Source organism: Triticum dicoccoides, chromosome 2A (assembly GCF_002162155.2).
Source record: "Triticum dicoccoides isolate Atlit2015 ecotype Zavitan chromosome 2A, WEW_v2.0, whole genome shotgun sequence".
Taxonomy (NCBI): domain Eukaryota; kingdom Viridiplantae; phylum Streptophyta; class Magnoliopsida; order Poales; family Poaceae; genus Triticum; species Triticum dicoccoides.
In genome coordinates, this window is record NC_041382.1 from 696,224,743 (window position 1) to 696,236,054 (window position 11,312).

General features: G+C 43.4%; 1 protein-coding gene and 1 long non-coding RNA gene across 5 annotated transcripts; one reads left to right on the forward strand and one right to left on the reverse strand.

Moving 5' to 3' along the window:
• Positions 1-438: 438 nt before the first annotated feature.
• On the reverse strand, positions 439-6,657 carry LOC119356346. 3 transcript variants are annotated; one of them, XR_005171909.1, is made up of 4 exons: positions 6,445-6,657; positions 6,201-6,365; positions 1,580-1,651; positions 439-1,422 (listed from the first exon to the last, which is right to left on the reverse strand). It is a non-coding gene; the product is annotated as an uncharacterized LOC119356346 (long non-coding RNA). The 3 variants fall into 3 exon arrangements; XR_005171908.1 differs by having other exon boundaries at positions 439-1,651; XR_005171907.1 differs by lacking the exons at positions 439-1,422; positions 1,580-1,651 and adding an exon at positions 2,590-3,496.
• LOC119356345 (transcription factor EAT1-like) lies at positions 2,105-5,760 on the forward strand. 2 transcript variants are annotated; one of them, XM_037623291.1, is made up of 4 exons: positions 2,105-2,495; positions 3,183-4,103; positions 4,903-5,325; positions 5,426-5,760. In XM_037623291.1, the coding sequence occupies exons 2-4, from the start codon at positions 3,219-3,221 to the stop codon at positions 5,519-5,521; spliced, it is 1,404 nt and encodes a 467-aa protein (XP_037479188.1). In that variant the 5' UTR covers positions 2,105-2,495; positions 3,183-3,218; the 3' UTR covers positions 5,522-5,760. The 2 variants fall into 2 exon arrangements, with proteins under 2 accessions (XP_037479188.1, XP_037479187.1); XM_037623290.1 differs by lacking the exon at positions 2,105-2,495 and adding an exon at positions 2,830-3,010.
• Positions 6,658-11,312: the final 4,655 nt, after the last annotated feature.

Genomic DNA, 11,312 nt, shown 5'->3' on the forward strand with positions numbered 1-11,312 from the left:
ATCTTCGCGAAGCTTCGAGGCTACATGCACGTGCGACTGGAATCCGACTGTCTTGAGGCAGTTAACCTCTGGAACTCTAGCTACACCGATCGTTCGGTTGTAGCACCGATACTTTCAGAAATTAGAGAGCTCTCTACTAGCTTTTTGTCTTTTCATATTTCTCATGTAATAAGAGCCGCTAATGGTCCTGCACACCTGTGTGCCAAGCGTGCATGTACGCTTGATATGACCGAAAGCTGGCTGGACTCCACACTTAGCTTCCTGGTTAGCAGCCTTCTGGCTGACTGCCCAGCGAATGCTTTTCATTAATAAAGCTCTCTGAAATTCCCCGCAAAAAAAATCCAAGTATTTTTAAAGATTTCAACAAGGACTACACACGGATGCGTATAAACATATTATAGTGTAGATTCATGAAGCCAAGAGGAAATACTCCGTTACATGAAATACTCCGGGCACCACACGTCCTCTCTTGTTAGGTACAGTTTCATGAAGCCAGGAGGAAATGAACACGCCAAAATGGCTATCCACCACATTTCCGCCCCATAGCCTTATGTCGCTACAGCACAGAGCACAAGATAACCACAAGAACAGAAGAACTTGTGAGCATGTACACGAGCCAACAAAAAATGTTAGGATATCTAAAATCGCAAGGCCCGTAAATTACAGGAGCTTCAAGTCTCAGTCCGTGCGCCACTAATCCAGACACAAGTTACTGCTGGTTGCTTTACGCAGTTCAGTAGTCCGTTCGTCGACAAGTTCAGATGAAGAGACGTTGTGCATGGCTGAAAGTTCTGTGGACGCCGTCGATGTGCGCTGCGCGTGCTAGTAAGTAGTACGTACCTCCTACGAGTTGTGGCGTAGAATCTGATGAGCATGAGACCCTGCATGCATGCTGCCCCAAGAAGTGCAAACTGCATTCATTACACTAACATGCTTGCGCGACGACATGTCAGAGCATAACAGAAATGTGCTGGCTATGTTTGGAAGGACGCACGGTGCTATCAAGATGACAAACACATCAGCTGAGAAAGCACAAATGGACGGTCTGTAAGTACAGAAAGCTATGATGTACTCCTTCTAGAGAACCCTCCGCGAATGATCAAACTCTGTTTTGCTTCAAGAAATGGCTTTCGGCTCTCAAAGGGTCAGAATGCTGAAGATCCGAGCAATGCAACAGAGGGTGTGCTGGAGACATTCAGGACAACTCTTCGAGAGCCATAAGTTCCATCTTCGAAATTCAATCCTGTAGCGTTAGCAGTTCAATGGCAATATAGTTTGCAGGATATTTCAGCATAAGCAAATCAGGTAACAGCAAACATTGGTGGCGGATACACCATCTGGGATCCATCACAGGTGCAACAAACTAATAAGGCATAAGTGCCTGCCACCGAGACAACAAAATTGGTGTTCTCTTAGCAGACCCTGCCATTGAGACAAGGGAGATGTCATGGAACTTAAGCATAAACCAAGTAGGTGTCTGGTGTCAAAGGAGATTGCGCTACTATCTGTTACTCTATAGTCCATAGCTTTAATCCAGAACTGTTGGTTATATTTTAAATCCAAGTCATCCATCACTCACATTGGTCCATTTAGGCAGGCCTCCTTACTTTAGAGAATATTTCGAAGGTAGAGTATAAGTGCAATATTAACCCTGGTGAAAATGCAAAATATAAAGGTTTAGTATTATAATACCACTTCTCTGTAAATTATACACACGTACAACAGAATCTGAAGATATGATGCCACATTAGTGACATTTTAGGAGAAACAATCAATCCTAACAAATCCTATACCACAATAACAACCAGATACACTAACATACATGCAATTTTTATCATGCTCGTCCCTCAGTTTTACATTTTTCTCGAAGCGGCGAGCTTACTAGAAAAACGGATTTAATGCTACTGACCTGCTTCATACACAATAATCGGTACCATAAAGTAAAAATGTCTAAACTTATCATATTTTAGCAAACCAAGAACATCACACCAATATATACAGAAACACAGATCCTCAAAAGAATAAGGCTGATATGAATATTCCATAATACAAGATCATGTATTCTTTGGATACTTGCAATCTTGTAGGTAGTTGTAGCTCTAGTTTCTGAAAGAATAACTACACCAGTGCATTCATAAAATATGGTAAGGGGGCAGAAGGCATGACCTACATTTCTCAACTTCCTATGGGTGAATAACATCAAAGATGCCAAATTCAAAGGGTGTGAGCTTTCCGTCTTTCTCGTTTCTGTCTCCTGATAATAACAGAAACAATAATAACCATATGATAGTCCTTCGCATTGACCTTTAGTATGGGCGCATTCTGTTATTTTCTATCCCATCATTTTTGTGTGACAACCAAATTATGGTTTCATGACTTGCCGCTATAATATTCTTGGCATAGCACAGAAACAAGGCTTCATGAGTCTTTGAGTTGCAGCTTCATGAACAAAGCCTCGCTCATTCAATCATCAGGCAGCTGTACCAAAAAGATAGGTACGTTCTCTTCTAGTGCTTATTGCTACTGCTCGCTAGATGTAATTCCTGATTAACAGTTGCTTCTTTAAGTCTTAGTTGGTGAGATTGAACATCAAAAGATTCAGCCACCATGGATTTCATGTGCTTCATTTTACTGATCATCTTGCACTTACTGAGTTGTATTACCATTACAAATTATTCCGTGCTACTAAACATTTTGCTGATTGGCTACTGAGCATGTGGTAGTTGAAGCACATTGTATCAAACATCAAATATGAATAGGATTAGGGAACAGAAAAAGATGGTAAAGGGTTTGTTAGGTCTGGAACAAGCAAAGTTGCTTCATGTCTTATTAATCATCCTATATGGGACTTCTCTACACGGAAGAACAGACAGCCACATTGCATAGCTTAAAACTCCACGGCTCTACCTCTTTTGCAACAACCAAAACAGCCAGGCCAACTGCAATTTCCACATCCGATCGAATTCTATCTGCTGCTGCTGCATTCCTGTTGAGTCATTTTTTCCCCTTAGTAAGTGCACTGCAAGTAATTACCATTATATTTCAGCTCAAGATCAGTCCATATCTAAGATGCTACTGAATTTGTTATTCGATTTCCTCTTGCATTTGATTCTGTGTCAAAATCCTGTTCTTCAATGCATTTCTTTCTGTGCTCATCCGTTTTCATGTTGTGTTGATTCTAGATTTGGATTGAAGGTGCCAGGCACTGTTTCGTCAAAATGATTGTTGGAGGTGACTATTTTGAAGGTTCCCATGATCACAATCTCATGACAGGATCTTTGACCCATGATTCTTCTCTGGCTCCTAAATGCAACGACAACACAAATATTGAGCTACAGAGATTCAAGGTGCAGTCGTTTTCTGCAGATATCCTTTCTGATTCGACCAATCTTTCTTCTGAAGCTGCAAGAGCAATCAACCACCTTCAGCATCAACTAGGAATTGGTTTGGAGCAGGATATGCGACCAGTGGAAACTGCAACCTGGGATACTTCTATCTGCACCATTCAAGACCAAATAATCAACCATCAGCTTAGCGAAGATCCACAAAACATATTGGTGCAACAACAGATTCAACAGTATGATCCTGCGCTTTATCCAAACAGTGGTTACACACCAGCACCTGATCTCTTAAACCTTCTCCACTGCACTGTGGCTCCAGTGTTCCCTGCAACAGCATCAGTCTTTGGTGATACAGCACTAAGTGGTGGTACCAACTATTTGGATCTTAATGGTGAGTTTACAGGAGTGGCAGCAATTCCTGACAGTGGATTAATGTACACTAGTGATCCGGCATTGCAGTTAGGGTACCATGCTGCCCAGTCTCACGCACTAAACGATATCTGCCATTCACTGCCGCAAAATTATGGGCTGTTCCCCAGTGAGGATGAAAGAGATGCCATGCTTGGGGTTGGAAGTGTCGGAGGAGATCTTTTTCAGGATATGGATGACAGGCAATTTGATACTGTACTGGAGGGCAGAAGAGGGAAGGGTGAGTTCGGAAAGGGAAAAGGAAAAGCTAACTTTGCGACAGAGAGAGAGAGGAGGGAACAGCTAAATGTGAAGTATAAGACTTTAAGAATGCTCTTCCCCAATCCTACCAAGGTTTGTCTTGTTCATCATTTTGCACGTTTAGGAGATTTGATGATTATCAGAAGTCCAGAATAGTCAACTATAGAAGCTAATCACTAGGGTTTGTTCAATGACGCTAAATGTACAGAATACTTCATTAATAGAAGCTAACAATTAAAATTTCAGGCCACTTTCCAGTTTTCATTGGTTTTGTGAAGATAATTGAATTTCTGAATAACTTCATCCATTTACTCTCAGTGTGTTAAGACGCTTAGAAGTGGCAACACCAAAGTACTATGCATTCCGAAAAACCAGTGCTTTATAAAACATCAACAAAAACCCATTCACAAAACTGTCATCTGTCTGATGTAGATTCAAAGAAACATGTGTTAGATAATATGCTTCTGCTGAACTTTCTGTCGAATAGTTCTCAAGCTCTGTTGCTACATTATATTCAGGTTGATACTGATATCCTATGGAACATGATTGCTATGAACTAGTTGCTCGTTGTGCTCTTTGCAGATACTTACCCCATTATCTTGATCGAGTGTGTTTGTACCTTCTAGTTAATTATGAAAGAAAATGAAAGCAATCAAATTCCATATGTATATTGATTTTTTTCATAAGTATTATTGTCCTCATTGCACTACTCTCCAGCAAAGTATTGACCTCTATAGTGATCTAACCTTAACCGATTAGACAACACTTCCTGATTTACTCAATGAAAACGTAAACAATGTGACAGAATCATAAAAATCTAGGTTGCACCTTTAGGGGCTACTGCTCATATATGTTTGATATGGCACTAATGTGTTACAGAACTGTTCTCTAGAATGACAGGGCTTCAGTAGTAGGTGATGCCATTGAATACATAGATGAGCTGAATCGAACAGTGAAGGAACTGAAGATCCTAGTGGAACAGAAGTGGCATGGGACTAATAGGAGAAAGATAAGAAAGTTGGATGAAGAGGCCGCTGCTGATGGTGAAAGCTCATCGATGAGGCCAATAAGGGATGAGCAAGACAATCAGCTTGATGGGGCCATAAGAAGCTCATGGGTTCAGAGGAGGTCCAGGGAGTGCCATGTTGATGTTCGCATAGTGGAAAATGAAATAAACATCAAGCTCACAGAAAAGAAGAAGACCAACTCCTCCCTGCTTCATGTTGCAAAGGTTCTTGATGAATTCCATCTTGAGATCATCCATGTGGTTGGAGGGATTATTGGTGATCACTACATATTCATGTTTAACACTAAGGTATTGACAGTATTATTTATTTTAAGTAGCATCAGGAACTCCTTTCCCCATATTGCCGATTGTCATTGACAGTAATGTTCCATCATCCACAATAATGCAGGTGTCTGAAGGTTCCTCAATTTATGCTTGTGCAGTGGCAAAGAGGATCCTTCAAGCAGTGGATGCACAACACCAGGCACTTGACATATTCAACTAGGCATTAGCACCCATAGTAACTATTTGAAGAAGTTCCTAGTCTACTACTCTCCCTGGGGAGAGTCGTAATTTTATTTTCTGTCAGTCTATCCGTGAGGAAAGTTATTAGAACAGGCTTGGAGAGAACTTTGTCTTTACCATTAGCTAGCTCGGAAAACAAACAAAAAAATCTGGCATGCCTAACTGTTTACTGTTATCACTTATCTAGCTCTACCAGAAATGATTTGACTCACTGCCTCAGTATTTGCTTCCATCATCTTTTCGTCGCATTTCATTTGGAGTTGGCTTCAAAATATAGTACTCCCTCCGTCCATATTAATTGTCGCTGATTTAGTATAATGTTGTACTAAATCAGTGACAATTAAATATGGATCGGAGGGAGTAGAAGATGATGATTTACACATGTCTGCATGCCTACTATGTTCTCTTTTACAGAAAGTGGCTTAGTGAGTTGCATTCACTGGTACCAGTATCACATCTCACAGGATGCTACATGCATATGAAAACTTCGCAGAGATCCAAAATCTGTGCAGAACTTCTACAAGCTGGGCCGAATCGCTAGGTAAATCGAGTTGCATTGTGCGTGATAATTCGTGTGTAGAGGAATATGCCACCCAATAGTTCTCAAAACCATTGTCTTAGCAACGAGATGAGAAAAAGGTATGACGGTACGGTCTTACGTTCTTGCTATCCGTGCAGCAGATCTGCTCTGCTCGACTCGTACAATGTCCCGAACACCTCGCGGGCACCACCCCGCCCCCGCAACGGCAAAGCTCCGGTCACGGCCAACACGCGAATTGCAGTGACGCAGGAACAGCACGAGATGTGATGCCGCCCGTGGCACTCTGCGCCAGACCAGAATCAGATCAGGGGACTGAACATTTCCAACCTGCAATCGTATTCTTGCAAAGAACAACATTTTACCGGTGAGATCTGCAGGGCCCGGGCGTGCGACCGCTGCTTGCTTCCGCGCAGCTCCCGCACCGTCGATGCTGCTCGTGGAACCGCTGCTCGCGTGCAGACGTGCTAGGGCAGCAAAGGCTCTCCAGCTACGGGAGGGCACGCCTGTGGTTCAGGTCGCCGAGGAAGGGGAAGAGGAGGATTGCACGAGCACTTACCGGGTGGCAAAAGAAAAGAAACCTGTTAGCCGCAAATTTCGTCCCCATCAGCGGACACGGGATCAGTCCGGGAACACGGAAGGTCGCGTACATTTTGGTAACGATAAAAATTACCCGGACGAAATTCGATCAAATACGGATTTAATTTAAACATGACAGTTTCGTTACATTTACATCAACTAAGTGTAGATCGTCGGTTCCTCATGTCCGATCATGAACCAAGAGAATTGAAGCCTCACCGTCTCCACTTCCGCTTCGGTGCTCTCCAGCTCCGCCTCCGTAACCTCCGCCTCCTGAGGCCCAGGAAGTGAAGTTGTCCACCTCCACCTCGTCGCCAAGCGACTAATCAGCCGATGATGTTGAGCCCACCAAATTTGGCGTCGACGGAAAGGAAGGAGCGGTGGCCTTCCTGGGACCAGAGCAGCGATGACCTACCGTGCACTACTCTTTCTTGCTGTCGGCGGTGCCTGCGAACATGCCAGCTTCGTGGTCGTAGTGGCGAGGCTCCTAAAACGGCCATGATATCCGAAAGCGTTCGGACCTGTGCGTGGACCATGATATGGGAGCCAGACATCAAACCATATATACCTCAAAGGCTCAAACATCCACATATATTTTAAACGGAATTTGAGCAAACCGAACGATTCATGCAATCCGAATGTTTTCATTTAAATTGGATCACATCCATTGCATTTTTTAGATATTTCATTAAACCAAAGTGTTCGAAAGTTTATCTAGTCTATATCTTTGCTCGTCCGTGCTCCAAGTCCTTGTTGTTCCCCTCCGTGTCCATGTCCGACGGGTCGTGAGCCCTAGGAAGTGAAGTTGCGGGTTGCCGATGAGGAAGAGTACATGGGACACGGACTGGCCCACATGGGACACGAGGCGCTACCATTTTCCATTCCCTACTCTTTCTCATCGGAGTATGTGGCCTGCACGTCGCCAGTGGAGGTGAGGTCCACGACGGACGTGGATGGACCAACCTTGTGGGCGTAGTAGCGCAAACGATGCGCAACTGTCGCGTTTTCGTCCGCAATCGCCAGCACCACTTTTTCGCATCCAACCGAGATGCAACCGCGTTGTAGACAGCACGAGTGTTGATCGCAACCTTGTAGAGCGTCTTCTATTCGACGATGTAGTTCGGGTTCTTCACAATCATGGCCGCCACAGCCTCCTCACTCATGAACTCGCCATAGATTTGGCCCTCCTCCAGCCAATGATGCGCGAGAAGGGTGAGGTTATACCGATGCTCCTCTTACGCCTGTCGGGACGCCGGCAACGGCTACGGCGCCAGCTGCTCCTCCACCATGACAGCTTCGAAGTGCGCATGTGCCCTGCTCCATGGTGAAGTCGGCATGGACCGACGTGCGAGGGGGTGCCGGCTCATCGTCGTTTTCCTCCGACGAGCTTGCCAGCAAGATGGCCTATATTCGTCGAGCAGCATGGTCTTGCTAGTTGATAGCAAAGGCGACCACCTCGGTCCAGACCTTGCGTTCATGGCGGATGTGGTGCACAAAGGAGGAACTGGACCAGGCATGGTGTGGATTGAGTGGGGCGTGTACACGTATAAATAGCCGGCACCGACCAGGACACACGGCGGACGCCATAGTTGGTTTCTCGCCTGTCACGCCTGTTTAATGCCGGAAGGCAGGCAGATGGGGCAGCCGGTATGAATGTGGTAGATAGTCGTCATGTCTCGTCCAGTCACTTCTCTCCGGCATTGAACAAGCATGTGGATGAAGAAACAGGTGTGGGCAGTGCTCTTGGCCGGTGCGCCACTTTAATGTCGGCTCCAGTGACCGGTCGCGTCCACTCTGGATCGGTGTGAATGCAATGCTTTTGGGCCATCATGAATGCAGTGTCGAAGAGTGGAGGTGAGTTCACACGGGAGAGGGCGAGGGCGCGAGAGATGATTTTGGGTGGGACTGGGGTCGGACGTGTACATGGCGGCAATCCAAACGCGCGCAAAGCCCTTGTTTGTTATTGGTTTACGTGAAAACGGACGCGTGGACTGATCTATGCACACGCGGGGTGCTGCGTTGGATAGTAAAGTACGTACGGATAGCTTGGTGTGAATATTTGCATGCAATTTGAGGATCCGCATTAGAGATGTCGTTAAGTTGCATGTATCGCAGCTATATTTGCTTCTAAGAAAATTACAAGGATTTGGTTCTACTAAAAACTAAATTTGAACTAATGTTAACTTTTTCTTAGACATACGCTTGGGTCCACGCATCAGAATATCATACTCCATCAGTTTCATTATGTCATAATAGATTTCCGAAATATCAAACTTTATAAAGGTCTAAAGATGATTTCTTGTATCTACAAACCAAATAGATACAATATGAAAATATGTCTCATGATGTATCTAATGGTATGTATTTTTGTATTTAGATGTAGATATTTTTCTATATACATTTAGTCAAGATTTGTTAAGTTTTACATTTGAAAAAAAACCCTATATACACTACATTATGGAATGGAGAGAATATTTCGTTATCGTCCACCTTACTCTCACAATTTGAGCCAGCTTGGCCTCATGTGAAATGATTCCGCTACTATAACCGATTCGTGCCTTTTTTTCCTTAGCAGCTAGCACCAAGTTTTGATCAACATTGGCCATGCTCAAGAGCTTGGATCAACATCCAGCTATTCAATTTTTTATCTTTGTGTATAATAATGTATTAAAGCTTGCATTGAAGTCACACTAAAGTTGCATGGTCCGAGAATGATAAATTTAAGCTAACCAAGGTATAGATTTAGGTGACCGAGATTTATGAAAAATTTAGGCAACCGGAAATTAGTAAATTTGGTTTTAGTTTCCATTAGAAAGTCTGGATCTGGTTCAGTTAAGTGGAATCGGGCAAAGCAAAATGGCTGGTTCAATAATATGGCGTGATATCTTATGATTCTAGTCTAATTGTTAGAGTTTGGATGACTCACATGTAATGTATTCCCAAACACATGGTCAGACCAAATTTCAAATCCAAAAAATTGCTTGGTTGCAGTAATGTTTGGAATTTTATTTGGCAACACTTACCATATCCCACATCTGTTACACAAAACACAATCGTTCCAAACAATCCCTAAATAGAAAGAAGGAACTTTCCAACAAACTGCACATAAACTTAGATGAGTGGTTTGCTCTTCCTGACAAATTTTTTAAAATAAGTGCTCATGTTGTCACTCTCCTTATCAACGACGAGAAAAAAATGATCTACCACTCTATGGCAAAGACAATGGTAGAGGATGATATTATTGATGTTGGTAAGCATATTGATGATTGATGTCGTTAAACTCAGGTGGGTAACTCCCTGGACTTGTGTGTAGAGTAATGGAAGTATCGTGTCTATCTCCCTCTACTAGCTGATACATCTCCAACGTATCTATAATTTTTTATTGTTCCATGCTATTATATTATCTGCTTTGGATGTTTATGGACTTTATTTTACACTTTTATATTATTTTTGAGACTAACATATTAACCCAGAGCCCAGTGCCAGTTCCTGTTTTTTCCTTGTTTCAGTGTTTCGTAGAAAAGGAATATCAAACGGAGTCCGAACTGAATGAAACCTTCGGGAGAGTTATTTTTGGAATGGAAGCAATTCAGGAGACTTGGAGTATACGTCAGGCAATCAACGAGGCAATCAACGAGGCAGGGGGCGCGCCCACCCCCCTGGGCGCGCCCTCCATCCTCGTGGGCCCCTAGTTGCTCCACCGACGTACTTCTTCCTTCTATATATATATATATCCATATACCCCCCAAACATCGAAGATCAGAATAGATCGGGAGTTCCGCCGCCAGAAGCCTCCGTAGCCACCGAAAACCAATATAGACCCGTTTCGGCACCCTGTCGGAGGGGGGAATCCCTCTCCGGTGGCCATCTTCATCATCCCAGCGCTCTTCATGACGAGGAGGGAGTAGTTCTTCCTCGGGGTTGAGGGTATGTACCAGTAGCGATGTGTTTGATCTCTCTCTCTCTCTCGTGTTCTTGAGTCGGCACGATCTTGATGTATCGCGAGCTTTGCTACTATATTTGGATCTTATGATGTTCCTCCCCCTCTACTCTCTTGTGATGAATATAGTTTTCCCTTTGAAGTTGTCTTATCAGATTGAGTCTTTAAGGATTTGAGAACACTTGATGTATGTCTTGCATGTGCTTATCTGTGGTGACAATGGGATATCACGTGATCCACTTGATGTATGTTTCGGTGATCAACTTGCGAGTTCCGTGAACTTATGCATAGGGGTTGGCACACGTTTTCGTCTTGACTCTCCGGTAGAAACTTTGGGGCACTCTTTGAAGTACTTTGTGTTGGTTTGAATAGATGAATCTGAGATTGTGTGATGCATATCGTATAATCATACCCACGAATACTTGAGGTGACATTGGAGTATCTAGGTGACATTAGGGTTTTGGTTGATTTGTGTCTTAAGGTGTTATTCTAGTACAACTCTATGATAGATTGAACGAAAAGAATAGCTTCATGTTATTTTACTACGGACTCTTGAATAGATCGATCAGAAAGGATAACTTTGAGGTGGTTTCGTACACTACCATAATCTCTTCGTTTGTTCTCTGCTATTAGTGACTTTGGAGTGACTCTTTGTTGCATGTTGAGGGATAGTTATATGATCCAATTATGTTATTATTGTTGAGAGGACTTGCA